The following is a 23,626-nucleotide window of genomic DNA, read 5'->3' as shown; positions in this document are numbered from 1 at the left end:
GAGTGAGACCAAAATCTGAAATTTACACCCCTAAGCGAGACGACGAGCATCCCCACCCCTTTTATATGCAGAGTCCACCCCCCCCCCCCCCCCCCCCCCCGCCTGGGGATGGACATGGGTTGAAACTTCAGTTTAAAAGTTGGGCCAACTTTCTTAGGTTTAATTTCGATGCTTTTCCTTCAAAAATCATCAACAAGAAGATATTATAGCTAGTGCTCCCTAATGAAATTTGTTTTATATCTTCTTCAGAACCCTAAAAGGAGTATTTTGTGTATGGGTAAAGACACTAATTAATGAATTCAGCACAGCGGAACTGCAATATCTAGCCCTTTTAAAGTAGCTCAGGGGTGGATCTAGGACAAATACTGACCGTTTTCCTAAACGGGCGCCGAAGGCGTAAGCTTCTAGCAGGGTTCGGGGACATACAACCCCAAGAATTGTGTTTGATTTTTACTCCCTATAGTCACCTTTCCTGGATTTCTAATCCATTCAGTCAGGCTATTGGCCAGAGTTTAACTTGGAAAGCTTTTTCTTTCATGAAAAATTTATTTATTTAGGAAAACCTGCTGATTTTCGTAAAACGGGGGAAACCGGTGTGGATTCGCGCCTTTAGCTGTTCACTGTCGACAGTCTTGTATCTTTTGTTTAGCTTTGCTATTACGTCGTCCCTTATATTCTTACTATTGCTGCAAGGATGTTGTCTTGGTAAAGATATTGATGGTAAATATTAAAATCAAAATCACTGTCAGCAACTTCCTAACAAGCAAATGTCTACCAAGCGCTGTATGTGAAGTTGACAACAACAGAAATGAACTTTGAGAAAAACCTGATTGCAAGATTTCCGTTTTAATTTTCTCCAATTTTTCCCAACCTTGTATTTGCTGTGTTATTGAAACCTTCTTTCAATGTTTTTAAACCACTTCAAAAACTCATTAATTATTTATAAAGAAAAAATACAAAGGAAACTAACTGGTTTAATGAGTGTCTTTAAATATGATAGAGACGCAGCTAAACTTTACTTCTAAATTTTTAGACCAAAATAACCCTAATTCTAAATATTAGTGCAAAAATGAGTTGATCTATATTAGAGACATTGAAGTTGTTCAAAAAACTAGTAGTCGTGCATTATCGGGTTTAAATGACATCGGCTTCCCCTTGAGTTTTTAAACCTGGATATATATGACTGCGAGTTTTTTTAAACAGTACTTAAGAGTAGTCATTTTGTCATTGTTTTGCTCATTTTGGTGGCCTGGACAGCTCTCACTGTCTGAATTTAGCCAAACTTGGTAACAATAGTAACACGTTTCCTTTAAAAAATTGCACCTATTTTGTCACTTGGGGATCTTCCATTCAACCAAAATTCAAAAATTCTTGAAACAAGAAAAAATACAACGTAAATTTTCTTGGAAACTAAACCCAAAATCAAAAAACGTGAAATTTTTCCAGGGAAAACCCGTCAACAGGAAATTTAAACAATAACTGAAACCAAATTGATCGATTAATCCAGGGAAAATTTTTTTCGAGAATTCAAGTTTTCTATTTCATTCGCCACATTCTCAACCAAATTGTTTGTTGCAGGAAAAGCGTTCTATATTCCACACTTGCTTAACTCTTCTTTTGTGAATATCAGCAATTTATACTTTCCCTCGACGTAAAGTTTAGCCTGCGTAGCAAAAGCGTTTCCGTTTGGTTTCGGAGCAAAAGGGGAACTTTCGGTTTTGACCGCGCGAGAAATGAAACGAGAACCAAAAAATGAAAGAGAGGGGAGGGGGAGGGGAAGGTTTCCTTCCTTTCCTCCCCACCCCCTCCCCGCTCTTTTGCTTGTGTCATTTTTCGCGCGGTCTTTGACCCTTGTTCCTCATTCTTCGCTCCTAAACCGCACAGAAACGCTTGCTAGGCAGGCTACGTAAAGTTCTTATAAGCTTATATTCGGGAATTGCACTCAGACACAAAATGAAACCAGACGGTAAAATAAAGGTAAAACTAGCTGAAAACTAGCTGCATGTACAGGACAAGCCAAAGGACAAGCCCGAACGTGAGTTTTGAATTACAGATTTCTGTACCGATACCGTCAACTTCAATTAACAAAACGAGCCAACTTTTGGCAACCTAATGGTGAATAGCTGAACTGTAGACATGTTTTAGCTTGCTTTCCGGGGACGTTTCAATGCATTTACTACAAATTACAATGCACTTCCTTCCACTCAACAAGATGTGTGATAACAAACCTACATGGTCCAGCATGTCAAGTGCGTAATACCCAATATAAATTTATTTTGACGAGGGAGGTCGAATATAAACCAAAACAGGAACTCTGATGTAGGTATAATCCAAGGTCAGATTTAATCCCAAGTATGCCTACTACAAAGCACAACACTTAATGGACAAACCAATTAAAACAAGATCGATAACGATCAAAAACCTGTTAAACACCGAGGTGGGCTATCCCTACGTAACCTTGGACTATTAACCAAATTCTAAGAGACTCTGGGCAGGCGTGAAACTGCGTGAAACCTCAAGCACATAGATACAATAGACTAAGTACTTTCGAGAGAACTAAAAACCACTTCATAATAGTTTCTTATTAAATTTTTTGGCGTGAAGTTTGGAAGTAAGTATTTTAGCGAGTTGTGCTGTATTATGATGAGCCCGTGCAACGAAGGAAAATATAAACAACGATTACTACTGAAAAAAAAAACTCAGCGATAATTTTCACTTAAAGATCTATCGAGCTTTTTGCTGGCCAAATTGTAAGAGCTTAACGTTTAGAAAACTGAAAAGTGGAGAATAATTGTGGCAATGTAGTCTTGCTTTGCACTATATATTGACTTACTATAAGCATTAAAACCAGTTTGTGAAACAACTATAACTTCAAAATTTTACTTTCACCCGTTGTTTCTAATTGTCACATATGTGTCAATCCACATCTTTCATTTTTTTTTTTAACTGTTAGCCTAACAAAGACGACCTCTCTTTTCCGACAAAAAATGTCAAAAGAATTTCTGGATTTGCTAAAGAGCACTTCAATTTATGGAAAAAGCTTCAGAGTACGCAAATAAATTGGCCAACCTAAGTTCATAGGAACTAAATGATGATGAATATGATATATGCTCAGTTTTTTCTTTTCTCGACAAGGTCAGCTTTGCTAAGGTGAGCGACATTCATCATCCAGAAATGTCGGTTTCGTCTACTTTCAGCCTTCAGCACTGTCTGTACAACAAGCAAGTTTGTTTTCAAACTCTAAATAAAAGTTAGGAAAAGTCATTTTTTTGGAGACTTTCAAATTCTGTTTGAGTATTTGTTTGAATTTTTATTTGGACCAAAGCACAGCAACCTGTCAAACAGGTTTTCTTCTGATTGCTGTACAAGGACCAACTGTACAACTAACTAAACATTTGAACTCGTTTTATGCCGTTCCTGTGAAATAATTCAGTTGGATGATAACTGAGTTTGCTGCGGCTTTTGTTTCTTTTTGATAAATATTCCGTCTCCATGATAAACCTCTAAAAAAAAATTTTTTTTTTCGGAATTTAACAGTAGTATGAGATTGATCGATTTTTTATATGATAAAGAATTTGTTAAATGGCTCGAAGAGAATAATGTATGAAGTTTTTGTTACTGATTAATGCGAAATCTCTCGCAAACAGAACTTATTCTTACTATTAAGGTTGTCTGTGCATGAAATGTATCATAAAGGGAAGCGGCAAACAAACTAAAGATTAAAAACTTACGGTAATGAAGGACACAGATCACCAACAAAGCAATACTCCATTTGGTAGCAGATGCCATTTTCAGCACCTTTAAAGGCTCTTTTGAGATTCTTGATCAGCTGAAGATCTTAGGCTTTAAATCTGCAATTATCGATCATTTCGTCATCTTATTAACCGAACGCAGTGTTAGTTATAAAACTGAAAAATGTTGCCTCTGCTTAAACTTAACTCAAGCAGGCAACGGCCAGGCTTTAACAAAATCCGTTAGAAAATCTTTGAAGAACTTTTCGTTTGTGACGTTTGCGTCTTACATCATCATAACCGAGCGCTTTGTGCTCGCGCTTTAATCGAGTTTTAAGTGAATCTGCGCGCTTTCACAGGAAGTTTTCCTACTTTTCACAGTGATATTTTTCTTCTCTCTCTTTTTGTAATGTCATCAACAATAAGAAAAATGGCGGATCTTACCTTATCGAATTTGTTTTAAAAGAGTTCTCATATCTTCCTGTCACTCTTTGTGTGCGGAAGCCTCAAAGTGAGGATATTTTTGCTATGCTCTGTCGCTTAGTAATAATCACTTGACTTTCAGCTGCGCGCGTGCATTAATTTCCAATTACTCGCGTGCGTCAGCAGCCATTTGAAGTAAAGGTGATGTTCGCAACGACGATTTTTAGCGCACCGCAGCGTTGCAACACTGTTGTGATATTGTTTCGAATGGTTACAACATTGTTCCAGCATTGCAACGCTGTGTTGCGCTAAAACCGTCGTTGCAAATCGTCCCGTGGAACATCACCTTTATTCATAAGTTGATGTTACACGGGACGATTCGCATGCAACAACGATTTTTAGCATTATACAGCATTACACAGCATTACAACATTGTTGCGATAAAGGCTAATTGGGGAGCCAACCTCGTTTCCAGGGTCCTCTCTTACACGGGGGTTGAGCAAGAGAGGACCCTGGGAACGAGGTTGAGTGGAGAGCATAGAACAAGCGAGAAGCGCGCGAAGGGTGTGATGGGAACGAGCTTCCATTGAGAAGTGACTCGCATATCCCCAAATACGTGATCACGAGTGACTGACAAGGCAGTAAAAATAACGCATGAAAATTACCCTTCTGTCGCCTTCGATCCTTTAGCGTAACGCCTTCTTTCTGCGAAGCAGACAAATCGACAAATCGACAATGGCATTTTTAACAGGCCAATCATAGCATGTATTCAAATCCTTGTACACAAATGGGGCCCACAACAAGGATTTCGGCGCTGATTCGCAGACGTAGCTAACCAGACAGGCAGGCTACTTCTTTATGGGTGCCGACGTTTATCTTATCAAAACAAAGATGGCGGCCATACCTTCGCCCAGCCTCGTCCCAGGGTCTTCTCGTTTTCCCAGCTCATACCCTACAGACGAAACTAAACTTCTAACCGCGGTAGATTACGTTTGCTACGGAAGCTACGTTTCGCTACCCAAAATTACGTCCTGCTTTGCAGGCTAGATAGGGTTTTGTGGTCTCTGGAATCGCGCGCTTTTTTTTTATCATTCGTCTCTTGAGAACACAGATGTCCCAAGCTCACCCTACGAGTGTGTTATGTAAAATAACTCACAAGAGAGTCGGTGTCGCGTGACAAGCAACTGTTGAGACAGGGGCGGATCCAGGATTTTTTTTAGGAGGGGGTGCCGTCGTCTCTTGCTCTACTTCAACACCAATAAACCACATAGTTTTTTTTTTGCAGAATACCAGTTGTATTAGAAAACCGCAAGTCATCTTGGGGGGGGGGGGGGGGGTGCGCACCTCCTGCACCCTCCCCCTAGATCCGCCCCTGTGAGACTTTGTATGAGTATTGAGGTCTGCGAACGCTAAATATCATTATTCTTATATTTCTAAAAAATAAATAAAGGAGACTTACCTTTGATGTATTCCTGTGTTTTTTGGTGTGAATTCATCGATTTTTTCTGTTTTTTAGCTGTCTTATAGAAAAATAAGTAAGAATAATGATATTTAGCGTTCGCAGACCTCAGTATTTCTCATACAAAGTCTCAACGGTTGCTTGAGAAAGTTAATTTACATAAAACACTCCTAACGTGGACTTGGGACGCCTGTGGTGAGAACAGTGGTTCTCATTTCTCACCATGGTCTAAAATAGAGATCATAGAGAAAGGAAGCCTAGAGGACCTAGAGGCCGCACACCCTCACTCTTATTTCCTCGTCCCCTCCCAAGGAACGACGGGCTCTGGGGACGAGAACGGGGCTTACACCTTGCGCGCGCATCACGGAAGCTATTGGAATGCGGAATGAAGCTATCACGATCGGATCTTTCGGATTTGTTTGGCTTGTCCATCGGCTAAAATCAGTGCTCCTGCCGTGCTCCTGTTGAATGTCAGTGCAGGCCGTTCAGGGTAGGTAACTGTTTTCTTTATTTTTATCGCAAACATTCAGTATAAGAGTCCTCGGCACCTTTCGTTTCATACGTTGAGGGCCGGGCAGAATGTCTCTTAAGTTTAGTGTTCTGTTGGCAGAATGTCTCTTAAGTTTGGGGATGGTTAGGAACTGAGCTAGGAATGTCCTAAATAAACAAAAAATTGCCAAGCCAACACAGTTCTAGAGAAATGTGACTGAGTAAACGTTGTTCACTATCGCACATGTCATCGGCTTCCTCCCGGGGTAGGACCAGGGGGATTGTAAGTTGACAATAATTTCCCCCAGGGGTGGGGGAAATTAACAAGGCAAAGTGCCCTGGGTCAAGTGCTTCTCAATGAAAAATCCCCCTGATACCCTCCTCAAAAAAGCTGGGCTTCATCACTTGATTGATTCACTTGAATTTTAATGATACTTGTAGTCTGCTTAGCTGGCAGAATTTGTTGTGTACGACTGTTAACAAGGACCACAAAAGCATCCGTGAAATGAATTTGGTTATAAAGTAAGTCGCAAGAAGAATGGGGACATTTCCTTGTCGCTTTGCCACAAACTCGGGCAATGTGATCCTTCCAGCTATACGCTTTGTTCATTAGGGACAAGAACAGTAGCATCTACACTTCCAAGATACCCAGACTATAGATCAAAGCAATGCGCATGCCCACAAAATTTACTATATGTTAGGCACCTTTTCTTGCTTATTTTTCTGCAATTTGTTATGAGAAATGACTAGTTTTAACAAAGGATGAGAAGAATGGCCTACAAGTAGAAGCGGAATAATTATAGTGATAGAAATTGCAATTTTTTGTAGCCATAGTCACCGTTCTATATACATCTCCATTATGGCACGGTACGCACTAGTTCATTCCCAGTCATCAAGAAAGACATCTGGTCTCTTGCAAATGGGTAGTTTACCTTCCCAATATTTTATGGAATGGGCAAAGAGATAAATCACTGTGGGATCCCTGTGTTTGCGATTTTACAAAATTTGAATTCCCCCACCCGTTTTCTTTGAACCTAAAACAATGACGTGAATTTTCCCCTTCCCAGGGGAAGACAGTCCAATCCATCTCATTATATTCGCCAATAAATTCCCCTGGTTGGCCCGGGGTCCTACCCCTGGGGGAAGCCAATGACATGTGCATTATGGTAGGTGGTCACTTTCTTGATTCAAACCACAGGGAGTCTTTTGCAAGGTGGGGTTATTGACACATCTACTTTTAGGGCTTCTTCACATGAGCCCAGTTGACTTGGCTGGCCTGGCTACGGGGACCAATAATTTCGCCTTGGGTTCATATGAGAAATTTCAACCTAGTTTCTGAGATGAGATGAGGCTGAAGATCCCGCGGATGAGTTGTGGTGCAAAATTCGAGAAACAAAGCAAACATGGTGAAACACAAAGTTATAACTTTCGCGCCTATCATAGCTTTGGCAACTTTTATAGAGCTCTGTATCACTGCAGTTATTAAAATGGGTTGCTTATGATTTGGAAAATACAGCATGCAAAGCAAGATGATGCCATCCAGGCATGCTCTGCCCCGCTTTCATCCCAGAAACTGGGCTGAAGTGTTTATATGGCAAAATTTTCTGGCCTGCCTCCCAAGATCCTGGTTGGAAAATCTGAGATCTCAGGAACCAAGCCAGCCTGCCCTCTCATATGAACACATCAAAAATTTTACAAAGGATTTAAAGGTAAGGGTAGGGTGAGATCTCGGAAACTGGGCGGGCCAGCCCAGTCAACCGGTCTCATAAGTCTTTGGAAGTAGAATTTATTACATACAGGTTCAATTTTATGATACTTGTAGTTCCATGTTGTCACTAAGAATTCTTTGTATGTTCTGAGTAGCATTAAGTTCCTGTAGTACATACATGTAAGGTGTTTTGTTTTAAAATTATCCAAACTTCCCCTGCACCCTGGGCCAACAGCTAGTTTATACATGTAGTTTGCACAAATCCCTTTCTGGGGCTGTGCTCACCCCATGCTCCCCCTTAGGCATATTCTAGCTATTTATTAATTAGCAATTATTGAATGAGGTTTCGGGAGTATCAGCTGAAGAATGTGGATAACACCCCCTGAGATCTCCACAATTATTCTTCAGATGATACGAAAGCCGAATTCAATAATTGTTTTTGATTATTCACTCAAAATAATCCCTAGTTTAAAAACAAGCTAAAACATGCTTACTTCCATCAATGTTAAGTTCATCTTTGGTAGTGCATGTTTATCGGCAATTTTAGGAGACAAAGGGTTGCTCAGTTTTGCAAATATTCTCCAAATAGCAGATGTTGTCTGTTGAGTTGTCTTCTTGCTGTTCTTGCTGTGTTTTTAGCCAATAGTTCACCTATTTCTTCTCCTGAAACAAGTGAAATGTTCTGCCATTTTGTATTCACTACCAAAACAACTCAACCTCCTCTCTAGGTCTTCTCAATTAATCATTCAACAATCTGGCAATTTTGCTGCACAATTGATGTCATCAGTTCACATACAGTCGACTCCTGATAACTCAAACCTTCAAGGGAAAGCAAAAAAAGTTCGAGTTCGAGTCATGGGGAGCTCGAAGAAGAAAGGGGGGAGTAAGGAAAAAACAGCTTTTACTGCACAGTGAACATTTTAATCACAGTTAATTGTAGAAATGTTAAGTGAAAATTGAGAGATACTTCTAGATTATAAATCAGAACGTAATGTAACAAAACATTGCCTAAATAGAGCATGCGTTTTACTGTTTTGAGAAGTAAAACTGTTTCACGTTAGATTTGTGACAAACAACATCAGCCTCCATCAGTAAACTTAATATGCCTACAACACGTCAGTGGGAAATGCAAAATTCAATGTTTTGGCCGCCAGTAGTCTGTTTTTTTTTTTTTGACTTTTTAAGGGCTCAAAACATGGTTCGAGTTATGGAGGATAAAATTATGTAGAACAACAACATCTTTTATTTAAACACGGTGGGTTTCAAAGCTAATACAGCTTACGGGGCCATGTAAAAAAATGTTAATAAAATAATAGAAATTATTAAAATTGAATGTCGTCAATAAAAGGTGAAATATGTACAATAAAAACCCGCCCCTATTTTTCATCCACAGTTGATAGAAAGATAACCTAGGTTGATCTAAAAAGAAACTAGGTTGTTAAAAGTTGACCTAGGTTAAAAAAAATAACCCAAATATAAATTTGACCTGTAACATAGATTATTATAAATTAAGGTGGCTATTTTGACGTTATTCTTGGTTTTCACATGACGTCACCAAAGTTCAAACTGAGAAACTATCGCTTCTTCTGAGTTTCTACTTTCTTGTGATACTAGAGCACCTTAAAAGCTTTACACAAAGAAATTTTCGGTTCAAAATGGTTCTTTGTTTTGCGATACAGGACTGTTGAATTTCCAGGCTTTTGCGTGACGCAGCACAGCGCAGCATGTAGCTGGCGGCCACGAAAGCTCTTATGTGGGTTAAAAACATTACAGATTTATGAAGATTTTGCTATCGAAACATTCCTTGTCTTAGAATGAATATTACTTTAATCTTTGTGAGTTCCTCAAGTGAAGAATTCACGATTAAGTAGGAAAACTCAAAAACAGATGTTTCTGTTGGTTTCCGGCGGCCATATTTGTGCCCCTGAAAGGGACACAAACATGGCGTCTCCATACAAAGCTTTATAAATTTGGGTAAAACGTTTTTACGAATATCTCGCATATGAACTATTGCATAGACCTGATTCTTAGCAAGGCTGTTTGTATATTTATCTTCATTCATTTCCCAGATTCTAGACTTTCTGTTTAAAAGGTTTCGATTTTTATTTATGCTTTCTCACCTGAGTGAAAACTGAGAATAAGTGTCAAATAAAGAGACCCAGTTAGCTGTTTTTCTTGCATCCTCAGAGGACATGTCGCGTGGGAGGTTATATATAAATCTAGCGGCCCTACAATGTATGGATTCCAAAGAATTAAATTCGTTTTTATTCGTACAACACCCCCAAATTGGTAGTGCTATGTAACTGAGGGTAAAATGATTATGGTGAATTATGCGTGGGATTTTAGCCGATTAGAAATAGTTTTGAATGAATAATAATATTATTGTTGGATGAGGGTGACTATGATCTGAAGAATTATGCAGATTGGGGAAGGAGTTATTAGCTGAGGCAAAATAACAACACTCCGAGATATCTGCATTTCAGACAATATGAAAGCTGAATCCAATTTTAATTATACAAGAGATCAAGGAATGTGTCATCTATCTCTTTTGGTAACACCTGCCAAATTCTGCATAGTTCCTCAGATGATTTAAAAGTGAATCCAATAGTTTTATATTATTCATTCAAAATGTTTCCACAGGTACTTTGAAACATCCTTATCTCGATCAATGTTAAGTTTTCATCTACATTTGTCTGTCCCTTGGGCGCAAATTCATGATATGAAGGGATGTCTGTCAGTCTAGCAGATAATTATTCTTTAAATAGCACTTGTCATCCATTAATTTGTATTTTTGCTGTTCTCAGTATTGTTTTAGGCAGAACTTTGGCTATTTCTTTTTCACAAAATGTGTAAAATTCTACCATTTTCTACCAAAAGAACTGAGCTAATGCAACCTTGTTCCCAGGATTCTTGGTTGCTGACCCTTTTATATACTATTGATGTCATTTAACCGGATGTCACAAGTGTCTTCTAAATTTAGTCGATGGCTTGTTATGAAGGATATGAGCCATTAATCAGAAATGGAGAAATGTTTTGAATGAATAACAATATTATAAATTTAACAAACAGGTAACATAAATTAAGGTAGCAAAGAAAAATAAAACACACACAATAATGCTTAATACTGGAGGAAGAACCAACATAAGCAGCACTTAAGTTTCAAATTGTTTATTCAATTATATAAGCATAGTGTCTTAGTAAATGTGGAAAGGAGAAAATTGGGAGGTCTTTCAAATATTTTTTTCTTCCCAGAGGTCAACAGCTAGAGATTGACTTGACTGTTGATATTCATTCTTTTGCTTGGTTTTATAAAAGATTTATAGGGGGCATTATCTGTTACTAGTCAAATTTGACTTCAGGTCAAGAAATTCTTTAATCTAGGTTGATTGTTAATTTCCTTTTGTCTGGGGCTAGGAGACAAATGAAATCAGGATTCAACCTACAATTTTGGACAGAATAAAATGGAATAGGTGGAGGGGGGGGGGGGGGGGTCAAAATTTTCCATCTATTTTGACAGTTCAAGATTGTAGGTTAAATCAAAATTAACGTGATATTAAACTAATGGCCTGTACCATAGTAAAATCTGGCAATTTCCAATACCTATCCCTATGACTTGTGAGAATTACGTTTTTACTATAATAGTTATAAATTTAAAAGTACATGTCATTCATTGGCTTGTTGATGTTATTTATTTGTTTATTTAGTTTTTATAATAAATGAAATGATACGTGTGGAGAGAAGAACACAGAAAAAAAATTCTGAGTTCCAGATGGGAATTGAACCCACGACCTTACGTACACCAGTCAGATGCTCTAACCACTGAGCTACTGAGAACTCAGTGGTGAGCAGGTCAAGGTGCAACTTTTTATTTATTTATTTATTTATTTATTTATTTATCATTTGTTTATTTTAGATCTTAATTCATCTATCCATGGCTTCGGCAGTTCCAGCATTTCCTTCCACAAAGGAGACCACTAATTATGCCAGATTATGTCGGCTTCTTGTAGATGTTGGTTGTCATGCACTAAGGGAGAGATTTGACCAAATTCATTCACCTGCTGGGCTTTTTACCCTTTTGTCAAATCCTACAGTACATGCCACACTGGATTCTCTTCGCAGAAGGAGAGTTCTGAATCCATCACAATGGGGCAAACTGTATCCTGCTATCAGGTCTTCAGTAACGTCAGTTAACTTTGACATAACCCTGCTGATTGTTCTTCTAAGAAGTATTTGCGGTTTGACTCCTCCGGCCACTGGTTGGGATAATCTTCCACCAGCTACAGATCTTACTCTAGAGGCTGACATTGCCCGTGTTAAATTTTATAGAAACACAATGTATGGTCATGCCAGTCATGCCTCTGTTGATGATGTAACATTCAATACCTGCTGGAATGACATAACAGACACAATTGTGAGACTTGGGGGATTGCCGTACAGAGCTGCGGTGGATAACCTCAGATATGAGCCCATGGACCGTGATGTTGAAGATCACTATAAAGAACTTCTGAAGCAGTGGAAGGTGGATGACGACAACATTAAGATAAAGTTAGAGGAGGTAGGAGAGAAGCTAAAAGAACTCCAAGCATCAGTTGATAATCTTAAAGGAAGAAAGGCGCCAGTGGCAAGTAAGTCCAGACAGTTACAAAAGCCTGAGATGCCATCTGACCATATTTAATTTGTTTTGCCAAATGGAAATGGGATTTCAGGCAAACTGATATGGAGGTGCAAAAAAGGGATTTACACCCCTCCCCTCTAACCACATTTCAGGGATGTTGCTAAAATGGGGAACAGAGAACATTGAACGGGGAACAGGGAAAAAACAAGGGGAATGGGAAAATGAAAAATGGTAACAAAACAACACATCCCTATCTGACATACTCCGAACCAAACTTACCGTAAGTGTCCGCTCATTTCCGGTCAGAAGCCTTTGCTTTGAATGTCTGTGTTTTGTGTGTTTTGTGTGTTTTCTGTGTTTTCAAGCCAACTTGTACATGTAATTGGGCTTGGTATGCTACCCCAAAAGTGACAAAATATCAAAGATGCAACTTTATAATTCAAAACCACCAAATTACAATCAAGATGGATAAAATTAACATCAATTTGCTTTTTGAATGTGTCAAGATTGTAGAATTTAATTTCAATTCCCACGTGTTTCATGTCATGTATCAAGAGACACGTTTTCTAAATCAAGATGCATGTTTTTTAAATCAAGAAGGGAGACGACAATTTTTGATCAGTTTTGTTTCCGAGAGGGACTGAAACCGAGCACACAGGTTGGAATTCAAGGTTTAAATAATTAAAAGTGTTGACGGGCCTGCACGACCCTTCAGTTCGCAAATAGATTGGTCTCAAAACTTTTATAGTTTAGCTCTTACTTCAGTGTCTTTTTGGGATTTTCCTTTGCGATATGAAATGAGGGAAGGTTCCTTAAAGATGTTTCTGAGATATAGTTTGTTCTGTATAAGGTGCCATTTCCCCACGAGTATGTTCTTGAGGTTGGGCAACGCAGGGTGGTATTGCGTTACAAAGGGTAGTATTTTCTTACTTGCATTTTTGTTTCTCTGTTCTAATACTTTCTTTCTGTCTGCGAAATTGACCTCAGAGAGATGTTTTTCTACAGTTGTAGCTGGGTAATCTCTATTCTTGAAGCGTGTTGAAAAACTCCTTGCTTCTCCTTTGATGAAGCCTTTTGTGACGCCTGGTGGGTGACATGCCGGGGTGACACGAATACAAATTCGTGTACTGGAATGTTTCTGTAGGCTTGAAGTGCGTTCGCACGTCAAGGATAGAATCGTTGTTGAATCTGACACCTTTGAACCTTTCGTGTCCAAGAATGTAGTCTCCGTTTCTGATATTTCAGCCGTGATAGAATTTGATTGTAGAATGGAAGTTGTTTGCCTGTAGAAGGAATTCTTCTATTTCGTTTCTGCTTGTGTCCCATTCTGATATGACGTCATCGATATAAACCTTTTCCAAAAGATGGGCTTAATGCTACTCTGAGTCTGAGTATTTCTTTTTCTATTTTGGCCATGAAGATGTTAGCAAAGGCTACGGCCATTTTCGTGCCCATGGCTGTTCCATGGGTTTGAAGATAATCTTTCAAGTTAAATTGGAACGAGTTTTCTAGTAGTATCAGACTAAGGGACTGGAGGGTTTCCTTGGTGAAATTCTTCGTATGCAAGGCATACAGTGGTAATACCCTCTCGTTGTGTTTTTTTTTTTGTATTGTGACGTCCATTGAAACATGTATGGCACTTTTAGACAGTTTAATCCTCTCGATGAAGTTAATAAAGTCTGTCGTATCTTTAAGATACGAAGCTTGTAGTTGTGCTATTGGCTGAATAAGGTGGTCAACTTATGCTGAGATCCGTTCTGTAGGTCCGGAACACCCTGATATAATAGGTCCTCCGACAGGTGTTGGTTTGTGGATTTTAGTAAGTGTGTAAAACACGGGGATTCGCAGAGGATCAGGCCTAAGGGAGAGCCATTTAGCCGTCGTTTTATCAATGTGGTCTTCTGAGAGCAGTGTTTTAATAAGTTGTTGAGCTTTTTTGGTTGCAGTTTCAACCATTGGTGGTTTGTCTAGAGGTCGGTAGTTACACTCTTTTTTTTATATAAGAATGTTGTTTTCCAGGGCCAGGCTGAATATTCTTATTTTTCCGCCGATTTTAGGCTGTAAATATTCTTGTATTATTCTTAATAATAGCTTATGACATTTCCGAATTAGAATATATTAAGGTATCAATTATAGTTTTGTGAAATATAGTTAGCTAGTTTTGCCCTTTAAAGAAAGGAATAAATTGAAAAGGTATATTTGTATTGTATTTACAGATTTTCACCACACGAAATTATATCCTTTTCAGAATCTCAGCCTGTAGTTTATTCTTAAAGTATTCTTAAGATTTCGCAAATTTCAGCCTCGATATTCTTATAAAATATATTCTTATAGAAAAAAAAAGAGTGTATTTAAATCATCAAGCAGAACCTGACCTTCGTTTAGTTTGTCCTGTCTGCTTATCAATACGGTGGTGTTTACCTTTATCAGATTTCTTAAGAATAATGTTTTTGTTGCGCGATAAGTCTTTGAGAGCTTGGCGCTCTCCCGTGGATATATTATCTTTTGGCTTGTCAAATTCAATACTTGCGAGCTCTAATTTTACCTCCTCTAGGAAGGTCTCCAGAGCCACAGATAGCTAGACTGGTGGTTCCCAGTCCGACTTCACGTGGAAAGGATGAGGTTCGTTTTCCCAGTTCCCCGTGAAAAATATATTGTAGTCGCATTCGTCTCGCAAATTGATTGAAATCCGCGAGAAGCTGGCGCCTGATAAGATTTTCTTTTGTCACGGGTGTAGGGATAAACTTTAGACCACGCGATAGTAGAGTAATTTGCTTATCTGTCAGTTGTTCATTTGACAGGTTTTTGATATACTGTTTGCGTGACTCAATGGCGTTAAAAAAGCGCTTTTCGTCTTTGATTTTTTCCCCGCTCTTTTCTTTTGCGGTTTTTGGCCGCTTTGTTATCTCTGCGGTTTGCTTTCCCTTTCCCCTTACTTCTAAGGAGTCTGATAAGAGACAAGAGTCAGATTCACCTTGTTTATTTGCAGACACTTGTGATCTCATTTATTCTAACAATACATCGACTTCGCTAATCTTGGTCTTCAGTTTACATTGTCATCTTTGTTGACAGTTTTCTTTCTAGCCGATGATTGCGTTTTCTGGTGAGACGTCTGCTTAGTATTCCTATATTATTCCTTACAGTATTCCTGCGAGATTTTTACTGTTCGAGTTTACGAAGCTTGTTTTTTAATCGTTCTGCGCGCCTGTGGTGATATTTCACTATCGCTTCTACGAGAGCCTGTTCTGCTTTCTTTCTGATCGAGCCTATCTCGTTCTTAAATCGCCGCCTCAGTTCTTCCTCAGGTGTTGACACGTTCGAGATGTGTTCGAGATGTGTTAACTCCTTGTGCTGCTCGAATGATTCTTCTCACAAGTTCTTCGATTCCTTCCTTCGCCATGTCTAACGAGGGAGGGCGGGAATGTGCAAGAATGGGTGGGATTCTTCATGGAGCAATCCATGAAGCATGGCAGATTTTTCGGTTTCAGTCCCCCTCGGAAACAAAACTGATCAAAACTTGTCGTCTCCCTTCTTGATTTAAAAAACATGCATCTTGATTTAGAAAACGTGTCTCTTGATACATGACATGAAACACGTGGGAATTGAAATTAAATTCTACAATCTTGACACATTCAAAAAGCAAATTGATGTTAATTTTATCGATCTTGATAGTGAATTGGTGGATTTGAATTATAAAGTTGCATCTTTGATATTTTGTCACTTTTGGCGTAGCATAGCTTGTTAATCTTTAATCTTAGTTTTAATGTTTAAAGCATATATCAACCTGCGCCGTCCTATATCTGCATCTAGTTCGATTAAAGGAGAAATGTAAATACCAGCTTTGTTCTTCTGAAGAACTACTATTGCAGTTGCCCATGGGAAAAACAAAGAAAACTCTGGGTGACAGATCATTCCAAATAGCTGCCCTTGCACTGTGGAACAGTCTGCCTGCAAGTGTCAGAGACATGGATAACGTTTTGTTTTTAAACGAATAGTAAAGACTTACTTATTTAGGAATGCTTTTGCCTGTTATAGTTAGATTGATAAATTTAAGATTATAAATTTTAGGTATTCTTAAGTATACTTTATTGTAATTATTAACAGGTAGTTATAGTTGTAAGGTGCATTTGATCATTCAGATGTTAATTTGTGCCTAATAAGGAATTAATTATTATTATTATTATTATTATTATTATTTATAAATCACACTCTATATAGGTGTCTGTTTGGCATGCTTCTTTTTACTACATGATATGTTCATGAGTACATACAGCTCACTTTTTTTCTCTTTCATTGAGGAAAACAGCCAACAAATTATGGCACAACCACAGTTTCCTGCGAAATGATGTCTGAGGAACATGTGCAGGAATTCCTTCCTGCTTCCTTGAATTGCTTCATCCAGTCAGAAGCACTACCAGTGGCAGATCCAGATCCAGTAAGGGGGGGTAAGGGGGGGCCAGTCTCAAAAGAAAAATTTTTCGGCCCTGGATCCACCACTGACTACCCAGATCTGGGTAGTGACATGTCACTAGTCTGGAATTTCTGCGCTCATTCCTCAGACATCATTTTTCGGGAGGAAACCAGTGGTAACATCGATCCCAAAATGTTGGCTGTTCCCTCAGGCTATTTTCACACTGCTTTCAACAGACGAAGAAGGGCATTGCACTATAAGATTTTCCAGTCCATTCGTTAATCGCTTGACTTCCTTGTCGCTGCCCATTCTGTTCTTGGGTACTTTTTCCCACAACAAATCCCACCTCTGCTTTTGTTATAGGCCAATGTAAAAAGTACCATAATATTGTCAAATTGCTGTTTGGGTAGAGCTTGAGGCTGATGTTCTCATTTAGTTTTGTGCTTTACAGGAACTGTAAGTTCAATGACCGATTTCCTAAAATACCATTTTTTATATAGTAATCTATACTGCATAATTATTCCAGCCTTTTTCGTTACAACGGCACAATAGAGTTCAGAGTGTATAATTAGGAGCCTTACACTAGAAACTGTAGCTTTAACGTACTGTATCGACTGATTAAGGAGTCCTTCCAAAAGATACTGTGGTTTTAGGGGCTCAACTCTTGAGCCCCCCAAACCACAGCAACCTTTCCTTGCAAATACAAATTTGATAAATTTTCGACAAACTCAGACACAATTGTACAGGCAAATTGCACACAGAAGACTTTGCAAAAGTAATGTTTACATGAAGAACTACCCAAACAGCAATTTGAGGATATTATAATGGTATTTTTTGAAGTGGCGTTTATATATGTTTGTTGCAATGTATGTATGCATGTTTTCAGCAGTTGGATCATAAGTACAGACCTGTGTACGTTTGTGATGTCAAAATGCCTGCTGGGCTATTGGCCATCATGGGCCACAATAGAATTACAGATTAGAACTGAAATTTAATGAAAATAAAACTAAAGTAAAACAAAACAAAGTACTGTTTGATTTAAACGTAAAAAAAGAAGATAAAATAATAATAAAGACAAAACTGAAAAAAGGAAATTTTGAAAAAAAAAGGAAAATGGGAAACATCACAGAAAAATTCTATAATTATAGCCCTATTGGGCCACCACACAAGCATGTGTCTTGAAAACCATGTGATATATTATATTTTTCTTGATTTTTCCATAGCTGTGCTTCTTGTGAACACCATTGAGACAATTGTGCAAGGTGGAGTTGTGATCAACGTATTTAATCTGCCTGGTTCCTCTCAGACAACGCAAGCAGCAGGCACTTTTGAAAGCACATCGATTGTGCCCATAGCATTAGAACAAGAACAAGTAGCGGAAGTCGAGGGTTCACTTCCTCAGCAAATTCAAGAAAACCAGCAGGATCACACGACTGAGTTAGAGTATTGGAATTTGATTCTGTCATTAAGGAGACCTTTGGAAGCCTTTTGTCAATACTTGACAAATATGCTGAATGTCGTTGTACGACGTCATGATACAGGTAGTTTGTTACTTACTGTTGAATGCAGGTCATTGCAGATCCTTGAAGGATTATGGAAAGACTACTGCAGTGGGCATCTTAATAGAATGGCTCAAGAATCTTTGATTACCGCTGAAGTCCTGGAAAAACTTGGACTTAGTGAGATCAAGTTGAAAATATTTATATCTGAAGAGGAGTACGAGAGAGGAAAGCAAATTTTCAGGGAGACCAAAGGTGATCCTGATTCATTTATTTAGTCAGCTTCCAACTGCATATTAATTTTATACTCACCTGTATTGCGTGTGTCATCACGCTACCTTGAACAGTTCGGATGGTCTGCCTGTGTGTAAACGTGTGCTTCTTAGCCTAAGTCATGGTAAAATGAGTAACAAAAATGTGCAACTTGTTTCGAAACATTGCTGCAAAACAAGTTGAAAAGCAAGGGTGGGCATTTTACCACCCTAGTTCAAACTTGACTTGCAACAAATCAGGTTACATGAATACTGACTTTTGACTGGATAACATTATTTTTGGAGGGATTCACCCCATTCATTGGAGTTACATCACTTGATGCAAAACAAGTTTGTCTGGGGCCGGTAAAATGCCCAACCTGTACAGATTTTGTCCCAGCCATTACAACAACTGCTCCCTGCAACAATTTCCGCAACCCGCAATAATCTCATTTCTTGCAAGACTTGTTTGATTTGTGCATGGTAAAATGTGCATCTTCGCTATTCAATTCGTTTAGCAGCAACCATGAATGTTGTAAAACAAGGTGCAGGTACATTTTTTGTGCCTGTTTTACCGTACCCTAAGAAGGTTGTGGTTTATTCGTACCTGTGGGAATGCAACAAGTAATAGAGTGTTGAGGGTGAGCCCCGAGTGAGCTTTGTTATCAAGAATGTTTACAAGTCCATGTGCATCCCATAAAGCAGATAATTAACCTTCTAAGTTCAGGTTTCATAGAATTGAGGTTTAAATTTGTCACGTGGAAAAATTGGTGGTAAGTATCTGGCCTGATCAGAGTGTTTTCTTCTGTGTCATTGTTTGAGCATATGCCAGGGGCTTTTTAAAATTTGTAGTGCTTTATTACAACACAGAGGGTACAAAATATTTACACATATAAATGGAAAAGAAAAAGGTTACATGATGAATACATTAAATAATTAGATATTGTTGACATAATTACATTAACTGAACTCTCTTGTTTTTCTTACAATCTGCATTCTATTTGGTATCGTAGATTGATTCTATGCCAAGGGCTTTCCAAAGCTTCTTTTTCCACCTTATAAACAGAAATGTATGTAAAAAATGAATTTAGAAGAAATAAATAAATATATATATAAAATTAATATACGTAAGCACCGGGTCACTCTCAGACTTAGGATGATAAACTCAGTTGCATTCTCAAGCACTGACGAATTTTATCTTATCACACCACGCAAACCTTTTTCAGGCCACAAGTCATTTGTGAAGCCATGTTTTTGAGAGGGTCATTAAAACTTCCTACTAAAAAACATATTGACCTCAGGGAGGCCCTTGGATATTTTGATGTTCAGGTTGATTGGTTTCTCCACTGTCACAGGTGTCCATTAGCTGATTTTCTGTTTTTTGATCAACAGAAATGAAGAGAACTCACAGCGAAGCATTTGGACAAGAATCAAGCATGCCAAGCACAAGTGGCAGTGAGTCACAATTTATCAATGCCGTGTTTTTATGTAAAAATGCAAAGTTCTTGGGGGAGCATGTGTCTCCCCCAGCTCTGCTGTCCCTGAGGGTTCGTAATCAATCCTCGCCTTCTTACAGGGTGCAAAGAAAATCATTTTTACAGCTTGCCATTCGGGCAAGCTGAAGCTAGCATTTACTAGCCCAGACGTCATTTCAACTAGCCCCAAAGACTTTTTGTTCTTCTGTTATTCAAACTCCTCATAAAACATCACTTGCCCGTCGGGCAAGTTAAAAACAGAATTCACTAGCCCGATAGCAAAATCCACTAGCCCCGGGCTATCGGACACTACTTTCTTTGCACGCTGCTTTCTTATCAAAATTCTTTTTGGTGCGAGTTAAAATGACTCTTTGGCCAGTCCATGATCCGTAAAACTGACAATCTTTGCACCGTTTTACCCTTTGTGAGTTCAAGTTTCAGATAATCATTTAGGGTAAAGTATTGCCAGTATTATGTGGTGTTCATACCTTCATTACCTGATATGTGGCCGTGTAAATAGTTGCTCCATTAACCCCTCTCAGATGCCATTTTGAAACACGAGCTTAGCAGTGAGTACAATGCAATGGACTGCCCCAGAAATTACATTGGTGTGTAAAAAAATTGACACCGGCACTGTGCCCAAATCCCAGCGTGGGTACTTGAAAAAAGGGTGTGTTCACATTAGTCAGGGTTCGTACGCGTCTTGACAACCCTTGAAAACCCTTGAAATTCAGGAGTCCGATTTCAAGGCCTTGAAAGTACTTGAATTTCGTCTTCGGTCCTTGAAAGTCCTTCATTTTTTATTGAACAAGATCGAAGAATATCTGCTTTTACGGCTTTAAAGTAAATGAAATCAAGTGAAAACAAATGTTCAGGTAAGCAAGGCATAACGCTCCGGAAATACTCACGAATTATGTGATAACCTGTGTTTTTCGTTTCAGTGCTCTCTCTCTCCTTACTCTGGCGCATGTACTTTTAGCTACAAGTGCACAGCGCATGTCTGGTTTGCACATGTTTTTAAGCACTCGTTTGTTGGTATTTGTGTAATGTTTATTTTGGGTTTAGTTGAATGTCACAATACCAGGAAGGTGTCATTTTAATGAAAAATGGCTGGAAAAAGATGCCTATAAGTCAACTGGGCGGTTAACATTAATTGCTAAGTCTAATTGAATGAGAAGAACTGCGAGGCAGAAACAAGAACAGATTATGTCAATGGAAGATGAAATTGAAAACAAGCTAAAACAACTTAAAGGGTCACTGTAAAAAACTGGTAATGTTCTGCAGTATCTGTAAACCCAAAACACAAACACAAACATTTTTCTTGGTTTTGAGGTAAAGTTGTCATTAAAAAAAGTCCCTGAAATTTCTAGGTAGGGTCCTGGAAAGTACTTGAAAAGTCCCTGAATTTTTGGCCTGAAAAAGTGTACGAACCCTGATTAGTGCTCAGCCGGTGCAATACTCGGGCAACAGGTGCGAATGCTGCCTTAGTTACCTTCTGTTTGTTGATTAACAGAAATGAAGGGAACTCACCCTGAAGCATCTGGACATGAATCAAGCATGCCGAGCACAAGTGGCAGTGAGTCAAAATGTATCAATGCCATGTTTTTATGTGAAGAGTGGATGTCTTCCAAGGGAGGTTTGCCTACTTTCAATAGAGAATTTGCAATAAGTTTAGCTAAAATATCAAATGGCGAGATCAAAGTCCATTGCTATGTCTCTCGAAGTAGTGAATCAGATAGAGAGGACGCTAGCAAAAATAGTGTCAATTTAATCACTGCAACAAGCATACCTGGAACCTCGGATCCCCTGGATTGGCTTAAGATTCCTCTACCAGAACTTTCACATCCTGATATTGTGATTGGTCATGGCAGGAAGTTTGGCGTCCCTGCTTACTGCATTGCGAAAACTACAAACTGCAAGTGGGTGCAATTTGTGCATGTGTTTTGTGAAGATCTTGGAAAATTTAAACAAGCAGTTGCAGAAAACACTGATACAATTGAAGAAAATGAAAAGAAGCATAAAAGTGAAATTGCACTCTGCAAAGCAGCCGATGCTGTGGTTGCTGTGGGAACTCGATTACAGCTAAAGTACAGTAGATGTCTCCCAGACAGAGAAGTTCATGTCATCACACCTGGAATTTTTGAGAAATTTGTCAGCCTCGCTGTGAAAGAGGCCGGGCAAGTTACAAATGATCAAGAGGAATTCAGCATCTTTGTCTTTGGTAGAGGAACTTTTGAGGATCTTTCTCTGAAAGGTTATGACGTTATTGCTGATGCAGTAGGTTCTCTTGGAGAGAAATTTAAGATGACATTTGTTGGTTCACCTGAAGGCCAGCACAGAAAAATAGAGGAATGGTTACTACAGGAAACAAGAATAACACGTGATCAAGTGACTATTCGTGGATACTGTGATCAAGAAGAGCTGAAGAGAATGTTTCTCGAAGCAGACTTGGTCGCTCTTCCGTCTCGCACTGAAGGCTTTGGATTGGTTGCCCTTGAAGCTATTTCTGCAGGGGTTCCTGTTCTTGTTACTAGTGAATCTGGCATTGCCAAAGCTTTGGAGAAAGTGGAAGGTGGGCATTTGGCAGTTGTTAAATCAGGAAACCGGGAAGAGTGGCTCCAGAAGATAACACAGCTCTCCATGCAGAATCCAAAAAAGAGATGTGATGGTGCTGTTCGTCTCAGAGAAGAGTACTGCAGGATTTTCTCTTGGAAAACTCAGTGTGCAAAATTCAAAGAAATTGTGCAAGGTCTTACTGACAGGCCAACCATCGCAGTTGGATCAAATGGTATGCAATGTAACTACAGCACTGTAATCTAGGCCACCTTTTCAAAATAAAAAATCGGATTACATGAAAATGACAATTAGTACATTCTGCAAAAGAAGTTTTTTGAGCCAATTAGCAGCTCATAAGGAAAATAAAAACCTTTTTGAAGCAGAGAATTTAAATATTGATAGCAAAAGTTTCCAAGAAAGCAAAATTTATGATAAGACGATATTTTCTGTGTTTGTACACTGTAGGAGACATAATTTGTTGTCACAAGGCTGTAATTTCGTCATTTATATAAGCAATTGCTAAGCTAACTGCGCTTTTAAATAATGGTGAAGTCAAGCCAAAAATTTAACCAAACGGTTGTTTTTGTATTCCATAAATCACTCTTGCTAACGGACCTTTCTTCTGCGGGTCAAAAGTTCACGTCTCAGGGTTGTAATAACTTGTAGATATCGATTTCAGTCCATTTTGTTTTGTTTTTTTGTTTGTTTCATCTTAACTGTGGGTGACAGCCATTTTTCTCGGAATGTACAATGTTACTTTCCTGTAATCTGATTGGTCAATTTTATATAGGTGACCACCAGTTACAGTACGTAGTTGCACTGTTATCTAATCCTTTGTGTACCTCCAGGTCAGTATCTTGTCCTCAAATCGAGTTTTGACTTTTTTTATTAATGCTGAAAAAGCCAAAGGAGCAGAATGCAGATAATTATTACATGTATTTATATTTGAAGGTCAGTCTTAATAATATTATTGTCATACTAATAAAACTCTGAACACCTGGTGTTATTA

General features: G+C 38.7%; 1 protein-coding gene across 1 annotated transcript; it reads left to right on the top strand.

Moving 5' to 3' along the window:
- Nucleotides 1-11,718: 11,718 nt before the first annotated feature.
- LOC140944116 (uncharacterized) lies at nt 11,719-23,167 on the top strand. The gene is made up of 4 exons (XM_073393243.1): nt 11,719-12,435; nt 18,060-18,590; nt 19,979-20,041; nt 21,575-23,167. Exons 1-4 carry the CDS (start codon nt 11,742-11,744, stop codon nt 22,879-22,881), a joined length of 2,595 nt encoding a protein of 864 aa, XP_073249344.1. The 5' UTR covers nt 11,719-11,741; the 3' UTR covers nt 22,882-23,167.
- Nucleotides 23,168-23,626: the final 459 nt, after the last annotated feature.

Source organism: Porites lutea, chromosome 1, assembly GCF_958299795.1.
Source record: "Porites lutea chromosome 1, jaPorLute2.1, whole genome shotgun sequence".
NCBI lineage: Eukaryota > Metazoa > Cnidaria > Anthozoa > Scleractinia > Poritidae > Porites > Porites lutea.
The sequence above is the reverse complement of the archived record's forward strand: the minus strand, read 5'-3'. Positions and strand labels throughout refer to the sequence as shown.